The sequence below is a fragment of the Anas platyrhynchos genome, chromosome 1, assembly GCF_047663525.1.
Source record: "Anas platyrhynchos isolate ZD024472 breed Pekin duck chromosome 1, IASCAAS_PekinDuck_T2T, whole genome shotgun sequence".
Classification (NCBI taxonomy): domain Eukaryota; kingdom Metazoa; phylum Chordata; class Aves; order Anseriformes; family Anatidae; genus Anas; species Anas platyrhynchos.
Genome location: NC_092587.1, coordinates 7,039,055 through 7,056,445, shown reverse-complemented (window position 1 = coordinate 7,056,445; position 17,391 = coordinate 7,039,055). Strand labels below are relative to the sequence as shown.

Below are 17,391 nucleotides of genomic sequence, written 5' to 3'. Positions count from 1 at the left end.
CCGGGGTTTAAGCAAAGCTGTTGGGTTCAGTACCTTCACCCTATTTTTGCACACAAGATTTGAGAATAGCGCTGTTGTTCCTCATCACTCAAGGAGGAAAATACCAGGCCTACATAGCACAGGCCTGCACGCACTGGTGAAGATAAAGGATTGCCTTTGGCAGTTTGATTTCTGCAGGAATTTCCCTTCTGCTGGCCCAAGAGATAGGAACTGGAAAACACGCGAAGCTTTCAACTTGCCAGCTGAAGGCTGATACCAATGTGGATGGAACCCCAAATGTGAAACTCCTGCTGGTCTGAGTAAGAAAAACCATCTGGGAAGCAGTTACAGAACAATTCCATTTGGTGATTCAGCAATGAGCTAGCAAGGATGCTGAGCAGGCACCTCACACCTCCTCTTCCTCAGAGAAATATCATCCAGAGGCAGGGAGTGCTCAATTACGCAGCGTTTATTCTGGATGAGGCAACAAGGGACACTTCCAAGCACTGTCACAGCTCTGTATTTACAGTCACCAACCAGCAACACCTCCTGACGCAACAAACAGTACCAAAATGAGACTGAAATGAAGGCAATGTGCCAAGCAAAGCTGCTCAGCAGAAGCACCACCTGGAGATGAGGGCTCAAGTACACAGGTAAACCTGCCCAAATGCTTCAAGTGCAGGAACATTTTCCTTCCATTCCCTGTGCAAAAAAACAAGAGTCATTGATGAAGCCACTGTGACCTAAGAATGTGGCAGTTTCACCAAAACACAGAGATGCCCGTGGTTTTAGGTACTTAAAAATCCCCTGTGATCCTGCTGGGATCACTTCTGCTTGGTCTGAGACATCTCCTGTCCCCCCAGGCAGCTGTGCCAGCATCCAAGGTCCACAAGGTAACAAATGGGAAGGTTTTCAGGAAGATTTAAAATGCCAGAACAAGGGGAAAAGCTGTGCAACAGAATCACTCAGCTCTTTAAGACCACTCACAGCAGTGCCAGACTCATTAAAATGCCTTTTCCGAGGTGGGAGCTGCAGGGTTGTAGCTGTAGGAGTGTTGTAGTGCAGGTGGTGCTGGGAATCCAGCTGGGAAAGGAAAAGGCTTTTGTAAGGGCTCTGGTTAGCCTGCGCTGCAGCCACCTGGGGGCACAGAAGTTTTCTGAAGTCATAAGCCAAGGAGACAGCTCCAGAACCACTTGAAATCTGTTCTTAAGGGTTCCAAGCAAGTAATTTTGGAGCTAATGAAGATCACTGTATGGTTACAACCCTCAGATCCCTTTTCAGCCAACAGCTGAAAAGGCACGAGGCTGACATTAAGCAGCACAACATTAATTTCACAAGTGCATACAGAATCAAGACTTCTCAGTCAGAGCTCTCCCAGTTCATGATTTGTCCCTTAAAATTCTGGTGGGGTCATTCTACACTATCATTTAACATAAATTGTGGGATTACTCCACAGTACCTGTGTGTTTTCTAGGCTAAATCTTGTAAACAAGCTGTTACTAAGACAGAACAGACATGAAGGGGTATTTCACATGCAGCCTTTTTCAGGTAGTTTTAAAAAGATCAGTGCTGAATGCTCATGCAGTGATCCGGTCAAGAGGAGACTTTGTGGATGTCCCTCTCACAAGAAATTGATTTCCTTGTTGATTCATCAAGCCAGAATCCTCCTGGCATTCCAGTAATGCGTGGGTTAGACATAGAAATCCTTCCTTATGTTGTGAAAGCATCAACTCCAGGTCATATTAGACTATTGAGGAATTTTGGTTGCTCTTCCCCTCTCGGTAAAAGTGTTTCTCCACCAATCTTCGGACCTTTTTTCTCCTAGAAATACAAATCATGGAGAAAGGAAATTAAAATATGCTAAGAGGTTTCCCAGATTTATTACAGAAGTTGTGGTAGGCCTAAGTTATGTGATTAAACATTGACAGACCCTCTAGAAAACTTGAGGTTCTGAATTCTCACAGATCTGGGAAAAAGCAATTTCCCCATCCCCATGGTTAATTAAAACAAAGCTTCAAGAGCAGAAAGCAAAAAGAGAAACTCCACTAAAACACAGCCTGCAGGTTCCTGTGGGGGTCTGATGAGGTGCAGAGCTGCTGGGCTTTGCTGGCAGGCCCTAAGGGCACTGAAGCAAAGCCTGGGACAAAAGCCAGTGTTGAGGTGCTCAGAAATTGGTGTCTTACCTTTAGCATCCCGTCTCGCTCCCACTTGAAGAGGCCACAGGTGCTGAAAGATGAAGATGGGAGGTGAGGACCACCATGGTGTGTTTGCTGCACAGCATGAGGGCATCCAAAATAGGCCCCAGGCTTTTCCCACAGCACTCAGCAGGAAGGACATTTCAGTTTTAGGGCATGATGCTGTGACTCCCAGCACATTACTTGTGAATGGACAGTACAAAAGCCCCGAGCTGCTGTTTCGCAAGGCTCATTTCTTACCTGCAGGGCTTTTTGGGGAGCCTGTCAAGGGAAATAGCTCGGTTGCCACAAGGACATTTGAAAAATCGCTTGATGCCGTCATGCCAGTGGTAGTCGTGGTTATCCTGCACGCACGTCTCCAGAGGCTTGAAGTAGGTGTAGTTACACTGTCGGGGAGGAGAAAGAGCTGTGACTGCTTCCCCAGCACACAACGCCTGGTTCTGTGGGCTGGGGACAGCTGAATATCCAAACCCCTCTGCCTTCTCCCATCTAGAGGTGCCCACCAGTCTGAGGTCTAGGATGTTTTTCAAGGCACAGGGCTTCATTTACCACGTAATATGGGGGGAACCAAGGGTCTCGGTCCCAAACACTTCAGGGATAAAGCTGGTAAATGGATGTCAGAGCACCAATATCCAGGGAACTCACTGCCATAAACACCAAATTGATGTTGAGCACAGCAGTAAAGCCTGCCTTGCCAGTGTCCTCATGTCTCAAAGTCTCTAAGGGCAAGTGCTGCTCTCAAAAAAAGAGTTGCAAGGAATAAAACCATGTCCATTTGATCCCTGCACTGGACTATGGCCAAGTGAGTGACTGGCGGGAGGCTGCAGGATGCTCCAGAACCATTTTGTACCATCTGCACCCCACTCCCCTGCTGTCACCCTGGCTCCACCTCACTTACTGTTTTGCACGTCACAACCCGACATTTCACTTCTTTAATGTTCCTCATCTTCTCTTCCATTTCTTCCTTTTTCACCAGGGGCTGAAAGTATTGTTCCTGCATCTCAGCCTCAGCCTGCGGGGGGCACAGGAAAAAGGGTTATGGGGAGAAAGATGGGAGAAGCCACTCCACGTGTGACCCCTGGGCAAGTTACTGGGATTGTCTGGAGAAGATTGCAGTCTAGGAGCCAGAGAAAAACCAAATATTCCTTGCTTTGAATAATCCATGCTGTGCTCCACCACCACTGAAATGACCCACCTCTGAAACGTATGAGTGGAAGGGTTAAAACAACAGCAGGGCATGTTCGGGTACCTGCTTCTTGCTGAAATCATTATGAGGAGTCCTATCAGCTCCCTAGGTCTAAGCCCTCAGTCATGGCTGGATGGAGGCCATACCTCTTTCAGGATACCCGTGTGCTTGGACTTGGCATTCAGGATTTTCTGGAACTCTTCTGACTGCAGATAGGCCAGCTGCTCACGTCGCTTCTTCTGGGCAGGCTCCAGTTCATCCACTTCTAGAAAAATAAAAGAGTTCAGTCCTCTAGAGACCAAGATCAAAACAAGGTTGTGATTTCTAAGCATGGTCACTGGAGGAGATTTTGGAAGTCTCAGATGTCTCAAGCAAATGTTCAGGTCAAGCAACAGACTTTAGTAGGTCAGGAGAATGTGAAGCCAAGGCCAAAGATGGCTTCAGAGAAATAACAGCATTTTATAGGTAACAATGCACCTTCTCTCAAAGCTGTCTTTGACCCAGTAATAGTGTTCTGTTCAGCAGAAAATAAGCACACTTTTTCCCATTCTAGAACATAACAGGACTTACCGTTGCTTGCATCTGTGTTCTGCGACTGAGCAACGTTTTTCTCAACTCTTTCAACAATTTCTAGGACATCATCGAGCTCAGCTCTTTTCCGTTTGACACTGTTTGGATCAGTTTTAGCAAGAACCTGGCCTTTTGCTCGCAGTCGCTGTATTGCAGCCAGCTAGAAAATAGGAAAGAGCAGTGAATGGGTTGGTGACCAGCCTGGCTCCAATGTTCCTACTTCCAGCAATAGCAGAGGAAGTCTGTTAAATGAAGGAGGCAAAATCCACACAGAACAAAGAGAAAACCAACAAAATCCCCAGCTCCTGATGACTCCTGTATTACCCCAGATCAAGCTTCCCTTATCCTCCCCTTCTTCACACTCAAAACCCACCCATTTGAAGAACTGTTACCTTTTTGGCTTCTGCCAAGCTGCCCAGTTTTGGTGCTGGAGGTGGAGGCCCATCAAAGAAGAGGATGTCTTCTCCTTCTGAGAAGCCTGTGCCAAGCCTGGGCCTCTGAGGAGTTGACATTTTTGCAGCTTTGGGAAACTCTGCCCCAGGTGTTGGGGAAAGGTGTGAGGACTGCCCGGAGGAGGATGGGAGAGCAGGGCTGTCAGCTTTACTTGTGTTCTGGAGAAACCTTGTAAGGCAAAAGTAAGCCACTGAGATAGTGACACAAGTCAAAGAGACAGAAGGGTTCTTTCCAAAACAAACAAACAGAGAGAAACTTCAAATAAAGCTGGCAGGTAGGAGCTGAAAGATCACGAAGAAATGGACTTTTTTGTTGAATTGGTAGTTAAGCACATAAATACATAGGTTTACGTAAGTCATGGCAGAGGTTGGACGGGTTCACGGGAAAAAAAAAAAAAATCCTTTCAGGGGTACTGTAACAGACACCACCTTTAGCTTGTGAAGTCCCTGAAATACACACTGTTGGAGGCTGAGGGAAAAAAATCATCATGATTGGTACCCAGCTTTATTTTTCTCCTTCAGGTTCTGTTTTAGAACTTTTTGTTTTGGCTCCAGTTGAGCCTTTTGAGGCTACTAGGCTCCGTCAGTTTCAGTTTCATCCAGAATGGCCCTTATGGGGTTTTTCTTAGGTTTGTTAACAGAGATGCACTTGGCAATTTGTTAGGTTCAGAAGACCCTTGCAGACCAGCAATGATCAGAACCAGGAGTCCTGACCCCAGCTTCCTACTCTAATCATCCTCTTCCCATCATGCTTCCCAGTTACTGGGCACCATACTGGAGTATTTAGGTCTCTACTAAAACAAACAAAACCCCTAGTGCAGTATTTCTATTTAAATGAAGTTTTTTTTATGAAAAAAGCAAGCCATCTCTGTACAACAACAGGCCACAGTAATGGACCCCTTCTTGTGAAAGTCAGCATGTGTTACCTCCTCTGAATCTCTTCAGATCGCTTTTTTCTGGCCTCCAGCAATTTCTGCTTCTGTTGCTTGAGCAGTGCTGATGCAGAGAGAGATTGGAAAGTGCCCCCTTGCTTATTTTCAGCATCTGGGAGAAATAAAAAAGAAAAAAAAAACAACACCAGTGTTTGCTCAGAAGGAGACGAGTGCTCTCTGGAGTGGGTTTTCCTCCAGGCACAAAGACACACCTGCTTTGGTCCAGTGCTTGCAGAGGTTTCGTGCTCCAAAGGTTGGCTGTGCCAGCAGTTCTTTGAACTCCTCAGAACACGGCATGGGCCTCTTTGCTGCACCTGGAGCGGAAGAGGCATAAATATAAGAGACTTGGAGCCAGAAAGGGAAGCAGACCTAGCTTCAGAGGGTTGGAAATAACCCCTGCAGGTCATCTGCTCAAGCACCCCCAGAGCAGGACCAACTTCTACATTATATTTGGTTGCTCAAGCACAGCATGTCACACAAATATTTCTACCTCTTCAGCAGTTTCATCAGTCAGCCTCCCCCCAGCCTTGTTGATCTGTAGTGTTCCCACCATCCCCCTTTTTAAACAGTTTTTGCTTGAAAGCCCCACAGCCATCAAATGTTATTCTGGGGGAATTAAGAGCAGCTAAAGGCTAGAGAAATTACACAGGCTATGGTGCCTGAAATGGTGGCAACTGAAGGAACTAAAAGATGGATAAGACATCTAAGCAACGTCTGGAGCATGTGGTTTGAATAATCTGTCATCTGCTTTCCACTGAGTGTAAAGAAGGTGTAATATTAAGTGCTTTGCAGAAAAGAAACACAGGTAGAGAAGATCAGTGAATTTCCAAAGACTACGGGAGGAACATGCTTTGAAGATGACAAAAGAAAAGCACAAGAAACAGGCTAGACACCCAGCAGGCCCCCTGCATTGCAGACCTGTCTCCGATTTATACTTAGTATTCCTCGGAAGCCTCCCAGACTAACAGAAGCCATCTATTTTAATCAATTAAAATAAATTCTCTGGTTCAAAGTTCTTAGAATTTCCAATTCCCATTAATCTGGCAAAGATCTTCTGTCATTGTCCAAAGACAGAACGGGAGACTTAATTCAGGGGCACTGCTGAAAAAAGATGCACAAAGCCACACAGTTGCTTAGTTACATTTGCCTGGCAGCTGTGATCTCAAGAAGAAAGAGGAGTTTAGATCAATTGGGAAAGCAGCCTGCAAACGTCTATCTCTGTAGCAAACAAATTGCCAGATTCATTCAGGGTCCTGGGACACAGCTACACATCAAGTCAAAAAAATATCTGGAGGGTGAAGAGACTACACAGCTAGTTAGGTACCAATTTTCTGCTTGGTTTCCTGGACAATTGCATCAACTCCTCTCACGACCAGATTGGAGAGAGTGGTTTGAACCTTCCTTTTCGGCGCGGCAGCTGCTGCACTAGAAAGAAGAAACAAAACCAGAACATCAGGGTTTTTTTTGGAGTTGCTCCATTAATGTGGAGTCACACCAGTTATCAGCTGGCAGTGGTATGGGAACCAAAGCAATGTGCAAACAGAGGGCGTGATCCAGCTGTGACTCAAGTCTTTCCACAGCTGTCTTTAGTGAGATTTGGATAAAGGGCCTGACCCCTCCACTTCAGTCTGTGATACACAGGGATCTACCAACTTCGTCGACACTGTGATACTGTGTCATTTCAGTCAAGGAAGGGAAGAGGAGGAAGAAATACAGAATGCACCGACACTGAAACTGGGATTAAAATTTGATGAGTCACAACAAATTAGGGTAAGGGAATGGCACTGGAAAATACTCAACTTGAACACTTGGGACCTTATGGTAAAGGTCATTTATCTACTGACACCCAATATCATCTGGCTTGAAAATACAGTATTAATTCAGAGATAAAAACACACCTGCCCACATCTTAGCACTGACTGATGAAATTTTCCTATCAGACAGCAGCTCTGTTACCTTGTGAGGCCAAAAGTATTACACCATACATGGGACATTTATTCCTGTTTGATGAATGCAGGTGAAAGCAATGAAAAGGAACTCTAACTAAACAGCCACCCTTAAGAGAGAGCTTTGCACTCATTTATACATGAGAGGTAAATTCTGTTCAAAATCTGAGACCCGTGCTTGAGCCCAAAAGAAACATGTGGCTTGTCTTACACTGAGGCTGCGTATGCTGTTGAAGAGACTCCTCCATAGTAAAATCCATCCTGGCACAGCCTCTCCTTCAAAGTGGGATTTCTCCGAGCAATTTTTTTGGGAATGCGGCCCCCAGAGAAGGTAGACTGCAGATCTGCCCGCTTCGAGCTGAGCCTCTTGTACTGGGATTGTACGTGGTACTGACAATACTCACAGTCATTCTGAAAATAAATGGAAGAAGATTGTTGCAAAACATGATTAGATACAATTTAGTTCATTCCCCTCACCCACACCTGTGGCTAAACTGAGATTTCATCTCCATTGTAGCATTCCAGCAATCACCCAAATCAGCAAACATACGCTCACGCTCAGCAATAAGAAGTGAAATTAAAATTGCTTGTGCTAATCATGGGAAAAAAGCTCGTGCATCAAAGACTTCTTCCATCCCAGGAATTTTTAGGCCACTCCTTGGCTCAGGTCAACTGACTTTCCAGGTCCTCTTGACCAAATTCTGTGCTACTGAGCTGTATGCCATTTTCTTACTGGTATGAACACAAAGATAAAGTGGAGCACAACGTTTCATGCACTGGTTCCAAATTAATTCATCAGGTTTCAGCATCAATCCAGGGCAGTTTGGAACTTAAGTTAGTAAACTTGCCTGCCAGAGAAAGCAGTGTCATAAAAGCACTCTCTCAGGGGATTCTTCTCACCAACAAAAAGAAATTACTCTTCTATTGTTGATATCCATCTGCCCCATATTTGTATAGTTACGATTATCCCATAATTATGCATCTTTTGTCACTAAGTAACCAAGCAGCCAATTCCTTCAGGAGGTCCTTCTGCCAGAGCCTCCACCTGGGTCTGTTCCAAGTGGCCGTGGAATATTTCACTGACACCAAGAGCCCTGTGCACAGCCACTTCCTGGAGTGGGTCTGTAATCACAGCCTTGTTTTGCGACAAGTACCTTTACTATTTGTCCTCTTCCCCACCCTATGCACTTTTAGTTCCTCCCCAGTTTTTCATTCCTTCCTCTTCTCTCCTCCTCCCAAGTACTTCCCTACTAACAATTACCCTTCTGACTTGGACAAGGTTCCTTTCAGATATCTTAACGTCACCATCGCCGTGAAGTGAGCTATGCAGTCCACAAGTCCTTCAGAAAAGTCAGTGCTCTCTCCAGAAGATGAATCCCACCACCTTTTCCCTCTCCTCTCTAGTAGTTGTGCAAATGTTCTGGCAGCCAGTGGGCACGCTAGACCAGGGAACTCACCTGGTTAAGATCATCTCCAAAAACCAGAACCATTCCAAGAAAAACCTTCTATTCTTTTACTTTGGATTAGTTCCCTAGTGCAGTGCATGGAAGCTTGCACTGGCACAAAGGGGAGTGAAAGGATGTGGAGATGGTGATGGTCTTGAGTTGAGACCATTATCTTTCCACTGCAGCACTAGCTTTGCTTTTAGGGAGCTGCAGTGCTGCTGCTACAGGGCTATCCGAGAAACAGCTCTTTGGAGTTTCATTTCTCAGCTTTTCCACACACTTTAATTACTTATAAGATCCAGAAAGAAGTAAAAGAGTTGGAGCACGAGTACAAAAGCAGCAGCTAAAATCTACCAACAGCTTCAGGATGTCCTAACTACTGAGGTACAAACCAGGTTCACTATCTGCGTGCAGGAACCACCGTTCTTCTTCTTGGCTTTGCAGGTACCCAGGTCCAGAGCTTCACCCATGAGCAGGATCTTCTGGGGATGGTCAACAGACAGACACACCTAGAAAAAAATCAGAACATGTCTTGAGGAAGGGCTTCTCTCGAGATGTCACTGGTTTGCTTCTAGTCTAGTTTGGCACCTCTGGTATTAGCAGTGCAGCTTTAAAAAAAAATGCAGGCCTAGTTTAAGAAAGCCACAACATCCTGTTCAGGTTGAGAAAAAGGCTCAGTTAAAAACAAGAAGGCGAATTTGTTTCCCACAAGGAGATGAAGGATGCTGTGTTTCTATGCTCGGAGCCTCAAGAAAGCAAGCTGACAGCATCATGGCAACCGCATTTGGCAGTGGAGGGGAAGTGGAGATGGACTGGAACTCTCTGTCCCTCTCCATATAACCATGTCCAGACAAAACTGTCGGACAACAAAAGCATCATCCTCACTCCACCCAGAGATACTTGGACTTGTAGACAAGAAATATTCGGCAAAATCTGTTTTTGGTAGCTCTAAAGGTGTCCATTTTTAGCTCAGAAGAAACATTCAACACAGGCCTTGCATTAAATCTGGTGTGCCTTCCTACTTACCAGCAGGCCTTTCTACAGCTTATTAATGTTAATTTCAGCAATTATATAGTTTAATAGACAATTAATGAGATTCTTAATTTTTCCATTTGGAGAATTTAAAATGCAAAATACTACATCACCAGCTACTAGACTGAAATTACCCTTGACAGAAGTCAGTAAAAACGGTTTCCATTCCAGTGCAATTAAAAAGACATTAAGAAAACATTTAACTTATTAGCAAAATGAAGCTACCTTACATGTTTTGATACATAAAGAAAAAGCAATTCATCGTGTTCCATATTTATAGGTAATTGATTAAACAAATGAAGTGCTATGTATCAACTTACTATATATAATATATGATTTGTTTTATAAATCAAACACTTTTTTCAGCCACGGGTTTGGAACCAGGAAACATTTCCAATCACATCTCATGCTTAAATAAGGGGAGAGAAGTGAGCTTCCCCCTTTTTTCAGCTTGTCGAGACATTTCAGCTGAATCAGGCACTGCACTGAAGCAGCTGAACAAACTGATAAGAAGATACAATTCCTACAACTCCAGAGGAGCTGACTGCTACCTAGAGCAGGTTAAACACTAGAATGAACTTTGGTTTTAGATGCCTAATAGGACTTTTAGGAGTTAGTTTTCCAGAAAATCAGGAGCAAATAAGCATCATGCAAATATCCAGATCAGACTCCTGTAATTTCAACCTTAACATGTTATAAAGCTAAATCTCAGGCAGATATGAAAAAGCTCAGGTTTTTTTTGTTTTGTTTGTTTTCCACAGCTGATGGGCAAGTGAAAAGTTCTCCCACCTCATCTGAGCCTTCTTTAGGTTTCATAGGATTAGCGTTGAGCAGCCCGATGACCGTGCCTTGGTCTGTCTTCCAGTGCTCCTTATGGACATCACCAAACAAGAAGAGTGAGACGGACTGATTGAGATCCCGCAGGTCGTTCAGCCGCCAGATGCTGAAGGTTCTGCCCTGGAATGAACATTTGTTTTCCTTTCAGCTCTCAGCAAAGAGGACACTGATTGCATCCCCTCTCGCTGTTGCACTGAAGGAGTTACTCCAATTACTTTCCCTTGAGGTTTCCTCATTTAGACAAGCACAAACTGTAACCTTGGTAAATGTTAGATACAATACATCAAGCCATGCCACACAGCCAGTTCTAGGATTCTTAGAGGCCAAATTAGTGCGACAATATTGCTCTTACTAATCTTCCTGATATTAAAGCTGGACAGCACTCTGGCTTGCTGAATAACAAAGTTTTGACCCCACTGAACAATCAACACCAAGGCATATTCAGTTCTGTTTCATCAGCGGAAGTCCATAGGTCATGCACCACACAGGGTAGAATGATCTCTAGGGAAATGCTGGAGGCACAGCATGTTGCCACATTTAAACAAGAGAGCTGTCCAGAAAGACTGAGAGTCAGACTTTTTGCACTGGTGTTTCCCACATAACATGGGCGAACAGATTTTGACAGATTTATGCCATGTATGCCACAGCTACACTTACACTAGTGCCCAGGACAGTTGCTCCAGATAAGCTGAGGACTTACCCTGAGGACTAAAAGCAGCATTACTGCATGAAGCCAGATGAGCCAAGCTCTTTAATACAGGAGCTTTTCAGTAACTACACAGAGGAAGCTGATTAAGTTGAAGATCTAATTAGTTTCTCAGGATAGAAGACCAGCATTTCACTGGGATACAACGAAGTTACTTACGTTGTTGGCGCTCTGAGGAGTGACCTTCTTTATTATAACTCCAAACGTCACCCAGTCTGTTTCCTCCAAGTTTTCTGTAGCAAGTTTGTTTTTCAGCTGGGACAGTCGGATCAGCTTCCGGTTAGCCATTTTTCTGTCCATTTCAGCTGATGAAACCCGGGGTTTTCTACATCAAATAAAAGCATGTAAAAAAAGAACACATTCTGTTACATAAATGGACAAGCATGAACAAAAATATTCAGCATTCTCCTGTGAAAGACTGTGTCTCAAAACAAAATGTTTTGGTGCATCATTTCACACTGAGTTCACATGAAACAAAACCCCTTAGCTCCAAATGCTGCCCAAATCCTGGCAAGCTACTAACCACACACTGTTCCTTGTCCAAATACTCACACTGTAACTTAGCCCTGAGCTTTCACTAACTCTTCTCGTTTCAGGAAGGACCAGGTATCACAACTATCTGGAAATATGCTGCAAATCCAGCAGTTTCTGGTGAGGAAGACATGGTAAGTATTCAGAGACCTCTTGTGGCTACAGCGAGTATGGGAATGGCGAGTGGCTCCTGAGGCTTCTTGGTGTGAAATGAAATCTGCTCTGCTGGGGCACAAGCAGGCCTTGTATGTGTCCACTGCTTAGGACATCTCAGGGAAGTCAGGGCTAATAAAATTATATTTTTTGTTAGAAAGAAGTGAAGATAAAAATAGGAACATGGTAATAAGCCATGTAAAAAGGTAATGTGAACTTTAACAACCAGACAATGGCATGGCTTTGTGTTACAGCGTGTGCTGATGACTGACTAATCTGCCATGGTAAAGCAATGTATAAACAGCAAATCAGAAATCCAGTCCTCCGCTCTCCACCTTTGTGATTAGCATCACGGGAGATTGGACTGATTGTGTTCTCTCTCCCATCACTTGAGGGTGATATCCCCAGGAAGAGGCAGGGATACTACTGGGCTGCTGACCTTAATCTCAGCCCCGAGAAGGTTTCCACAGACACTGTCTGAGATGTTGTACTGGAGCATGTAGGCATCTGAGGAGTCTTCTCTCTGGTCACCTTATTGGGCGTGTTCCCTGGGGCAGACTTGAGAGGCTGGAATGCCAGACTGAGGACTTGTCGCGGAGGAGGAGTCTTGGTTTCTTTAGCAGGAAAAAATGGGAAAAAAAAAACAACAAATACAACTCTTGATAACAAAAGAAAATATCTAAATAAAAATAACATCAACTTACATCTGACCAGAAACAGAAGTCTAATTTAACAGAGTGGAGGAAAGACATAAATCAGTTTTATTGGTACAGGACTGGTCTCACAGTCATTTAGGAACTGACAGCTCCAGATCAGTTGCGTGTACCCAAGCAGTGAGTTCTGCCTCACCATGAGCTTCCTAGGGCAGGTGAACATTTTCCAGGTAAGCTTAAAAGTACGCACTGCCAGTGTCCAAATTAACCATAGCAGCCGAGAGCATAGCACCCATTGCAAAGGACACAGTAATTAACTCCGTAACGAGCTCTGTTCTGCTGTGGCCAGACTGCTCCCGGTGCACTGGCTGTATAAAAACTACCCTGGATGTGTCTGCACTGCTGCTGTGACCTACACAGGTTTTTGACAAACGCCCGGTGTGTTTCAGTGAGAACAGTACCTGCTGAGGAGGCTTTTGATTTCTGGATTCCTCGCTTGGCTGTCAGTAAAGGATTGCCCAGCTGAGCCGAGAAACAGGGCGACTCTTGCAGCTTCTGAACTTTGATTTCCTTTAAGGGCAGACAGGGAGATTTACCTGGGCAAGAAAACCAAGAAGTATTTATGAGATCTCAGGATCTAGACTCAAATACTAAGGATTGTTCCAAACTAAGTAATTTTCTGAATGAAAAGGCCAAGTCAGGGTACCACACGGAAATCCTTCAGCTAAACTTCCAGCATCTGAAATGCAACATCAAGAAAAGCCCTGGTGATTCTTTCCCCTGATGACCCAAAACTCTGCATGCCACTGAAACCACAACGCTGTGAAAAGCAGGCACATCCCCTTGCTTTTCAATTTCCCCCATGTAGTTTATTACTACACCCAGTGTGCTACAGCAATAAACACAGCTGTATTTTCTGGGCGTACCGAGGTCTGCCAGCAAGAAGGAACACTTCCAGCAGAAAACCCCAGAGCATCTCAGTCACAGATTGCCCCACGAAGGATTAACAGGTGATGCAGATGCCAGAACTGCAGCTCACTGATTTAGTCCATAGCTGCAGGAAACAATCTGCATGGGAATACACCAGACCACCATTCCTCCTTGCTGCTCAGTGCTCACTTTAGATTAGCTGGAGTCTTGCCTGTAATTTGCATGTTGGTAGGCCAACAAATCAGGAACTCATTTAATTAGTCTCATTACCAGGGGTTTTCTTCTCAGGGCCTGAACTGGATTGCTGCCCAATAGCTGTCTTCTGCAACTGCTCCTGTAACATCTTCATCTGTTCTTGCAATTTTCTCAGCTCAGCTAGGAAAGAAATAAGAAAAAAAGATAATAATGAAGACAGCGGGAAGCCATTGCAAGCAGGGATTTATGAAGACTGGCAGTTTTACTACATCACAGAAACCCAGAAAACAAAGCCTAGAGCCATGGTACAGATTTTGCTCTTATTGTACATAGCTCACGGTGAAGGGACATGTTTCTGTGCAGCCTGGAGCTGACTTGTATAAATACTTGACTTGTTTGGTATATGTTCCTTGACATGTTGCATGCATCTTTCCTAACGAAGACGATTTAAATTGCTGACAATTGCACTCCATAGCTAAAGAAGCGTTTACAGTGTAAGCAAATACGTGCAAGGCTCAGGGACCAGCTCTGCTGCTACAACATTGGCTGCTATGGCAGAACCTCCCACCAGTAAGCCCTGTGAAAGCACGGGGAATTATGCTGGTAAAAGATGCCAGGATGACAGCCCTAAAGACTGAAGCAATGTTGCTCTTCATCAGACAAGGCACAAGCGCATAGGAAACCTTGCCTATCCTGCTCAGAGCTAGTTGAGTCTCCCTGGTTTACTCAGTCCCGTGTCCTTCTTTTAGGAAAATAAGTTGGTGAGTTTGGTTAATGAGCACTGAAAACTGAATTTAGCACTGAAAACTGGATTTTGAATGCCCTAAACGTTCACAAGAACTTTCTGTATTCCCTGTCTGGTTACTGTCCTAAACTGAGAAGAAGCAGGCTTCTGCTCATTAGCTTTCTGGAAACAAGAGATATAGATATGACAAATCAGATAAAAGATGCTGTTACAAACCTTGCAATTCTTCATTAGTCTTCTCTTTTTCTTGACTGGGAGCTGAAGTGGAAACAGTTTCTTCTGCCTCCTCTTCTTCCAGCAGGTCATTCACATCTCCAAACAGTGCAGCCAGGTTCTCCTTCTGCTCATCTATTATGCTGTCCTCAGCACTGACCTCCTCAGTGTAGGATGCATCATCTTCCGCATCAAAGAGCTCATCGTATTCGTCTGGTTCTCCCCCCTCATCCTTTGGGGCATCTTCCTCCTCAGGAGAATTCCCCTCCTCAGCTTCCTCACTTTCTTCCAGGAGGGAGGCCAGCAGGTCCAAGTCATCGTCAGCTGAGGCAAAAATTAAACTCAATGTTACTTCTGTACATTTAGCGGAAAGCTGCCATGGAATAAAACTTTCAAGATAGTCTTGGTTGTCACTAGCCTGTGATTAGACTAAATCAGAGCAACAAGTGGTATTTTTAAAAATTTGCTTCAACTTTGGCTGAAGGACGATAAAGCAACTTCCTGCCACCTGATCAGATGGAAACATGGTTGCAGACACTCTCCACTTGTTACCCAGGGTGGTCAGCAGAAAGCTTGCAGGCTGCTTAGCACTGGCTTTTCCTTCTGTGCAGCTGCTTGTACAACAGCTTCTGTTACAAGGAAGTCTTAGGACCTGTTAAGGATAGCTGACAGCTCTACAAGGACACCCAAATGGCTTTTGGCAATAGAAGTTAAGGAGGAAGATGCCAAGCAGGCAAGAAAGCATATCCGAGGATATGCTTTACTCGAGGAACAGGGTAGCAAAGGAATACGGAGCAAAAGGACAAATAACTGGAAAAAGAAAGACCAAGAAGAGGAATAGGCCAGAGAGCAGAAATGAAATAGAGAACAAAACAAGGAACGTGTTTAGCATTTGCTGCTGAAGAAAACAGAAATCCAGGGAAGAGGCAGAGCAGCCCCACACAAAGGAGACAGTGACAAAGGCAAGGGGCAACACCAGAGGTCTCTGGGGGAGGAGTCTGTGCAATGTAACTTCCTTTGTTAAGAGGTTTACTAAGTTCTCTGGACAAAATTAACCAACTTATTGGTCAGAAGAAAACTTCCCTATTGAAAGCAAACGAGCACTTTTATCCCTTACCTTCCATGATTTCACCAGGATCTCTTCAGGAGCTTGAGGTAAAATGCCCTCTATCACGGGAGAACAGCATCCATACTGTCAGAAGGGATATAACCAGCTATATTGAGCTGCTCTGGCTCTTTATTCGACGTGCAAACCACGAATGTGGCTTTTCCTCACAGCTCCCGATTCGGGACCCACCGAATTTAACCCCCCCCCAAGCGCATTTCCTACAGCTACAGCCTGAGCTCTGAGGCACTCAGGGCAGCAGAAAGGCATGATTTTTAGATAAAAAGCCCGGTCACGGACAGGCTTAACGAAATGCTTACCGCCTTCTCCCACCTCATCGGTCAGACGGGGTAATTAGATTTAATTAAACCCAAACTTCCCCCCCCCTCCCCATCCCCTCACAGCCTCCTCTCACCGCCGGCCGCGCGCTCGCCGCCGCCCGCCAAAACTCCAAGCAGGCCCCGCCCCTGCCCCGCGCATGCGCGCCGGCACCACCGGGCGCTGCGCGCATGCCATGTTTAGTCCTGGCAGCCATAGGGGGGGCGCCGCTGGGCACCATCTTGGTTGTGGGCAGATGGAGGGGTGGGGGGGGTCTCATTTTTTTTGTTGTTTGTTTTTTTTTGGGTGAGCATCCAAGATTCTGTGAAAAATGAGATACCTGAATGTGTATGAATTTAGTGTTTTAGTGTCATCACATACAGAAATCACCCACAAATTAGTGGTTTAGTCTGTATCTTTTTACTGTACACAGAAATCACCCCCAAATTGCACCCCAAAATGGGAGGAGGTGGGCTCAGACCACAAGGGTATTGTCAACCCTGCAGGATGATATAAAAAAAAAAAAAAGAGATGGTGTTGTTGGTATTTGAAGGCCAGTGGTACTGGTACCTGGTTAGAAAAGGTAAATTAAGGACAAGACAGAAATTATTTGGAACTGAAGGAATCATGAAGAAGTTCCAGCAGATGACTACAAAAAATATGAAGATGCACTCAAATACCCCAAGCAAATAGAGAAATGTTCAGTTGGGTGATTGAAGTGATCTGTTAGGTGGTTGGAAGTCTCTGTTGGGCGGTTGAAAGGCTCTGTTGGGTGATTGAAGTGATCTGTTCAGTGGTTAAAAGGCTCCATTGGGTAGCTGAAAGGCTCAGTTGAGTGGTTGAGAGTCTCCGCTGGGTGGCTGAGAAGCTCAATTAGGTGTCTGAAAGGCTTGGTTGGATGGATGCACAACAGACCACTTCAACCACTCTGTTGAGTGGTCTGTTGGGTGGTTGAAAGGCTCGGTTGGGTGGTTGTCCCTGTGAGAGGACAGCCGTAGGACCTGGTTGCAGGCTGAGGTTTCCCTGACCCACTGACCCTATCAGAGCTGCAGCAATTGCCCATAGCTCAGGCATATCCACCACCTTGTGCCCATCTTGTTAGATAGGAAGATGGGTGCCCATCTTGGTGGGTGGGAATCATTGGGTAGGCAATGGTACGTTTGGAGATACCTGGCTCTCCTACCCAGGTATTTCTCAAACTGGCTTGCCCGCCCTGGGATTTGAGATCTGCAAATCCAGCAGTACTTTCCTGCTCACAAATCTCAAGC

At 45.1% G+C, this 17,391-nt stretch overlaps 1 protein-coding gene across 4 annotated transcripts; it reads right to left on the bottom strand.

Moving 5' to 3' along the window:
• Nucleotides 1–430: 430 nt before the first annotated feature.
• MCM10 (minichromosome maintenance 10 replication initiation factor) lies at nucleotides 431–16,298 on the bottom strand. Of its 4 annotated transcripts, none has more exons than XM_027460489.3 (20): nucleotides 16,221–16,298; nucleotides 15,818–15,892; nucleotides 14,704–15,024; nucleotides 13,818–13,922; nucleotides 13,079–13,213; nucleotides 12,404–12,578; nucleotides 11,440–11,605; nucleotides 10,527–10,694; nucleotides 9,098–9,214; nucleotides 7,472–7,671; nucleotides 6,639–6,739; nucleotides 5,527–5,628; nucleotides 5,309–5,426; nucleotides 4,323–4,551; nucleotides 3,931–4,090; nucleotides 3,507–3,625; nucleotides 3,073–3,186; nucleotides 2,415–2,560; nucleotides 2,163–2,205; nucleotides 431–1,800 (listed from the first exon to the last, which is right to left on the bottom strand). In XM_027460489.3, the coding sequence occupies exons 2-20, from the start codon at nucleotides 15,822–15,824 to the stop codon at nucleotides 1,717–1,719; spliced, it is 2,610 nt and encodes an 869-aa protein (XP_027316290.3). In that variant the 5' UTR covers nucleotides 15,825–15,892; nucleotides 16,221–16,298; the 3' UTR covers nucleotides 431–1,716. The 4 variants fall into 4 exon arrangements, with proteins under 4 accessions (XP_027316290.3, XP_027316304.3, XP_005018893.4 ...); XM_027460503.3 differs by having other exon boundaries at nucleotides 15,818–15,867; nucleotides 16,221–16,283; XM_005018836.6 differs by having other exon boundaries at nucleotides 16,126–16,243.
• Between the last annotated feature and the right edge of the window lie 1,093 nt (nucleotides 16,299–17,391).

Coding starts and splice junctions, on each gene's coding strand:
- MCM10 (XM_027460489.3), bottom strand. Junction 5,629..6,638: donor GGAAACCAAGCAGAAAATTG/GTACCTAACTAG, acceptor CTTCCGCTCCAG/GTGCAGCAAAGAGGCCCATG. Junction 1,801..2,162: donor AGCGAGACGGGATGCTAAAG/GTAAGACACCAA, acceptor TTGTATTTCTAG/GAGAAAAAAGGTCCGAAGAT.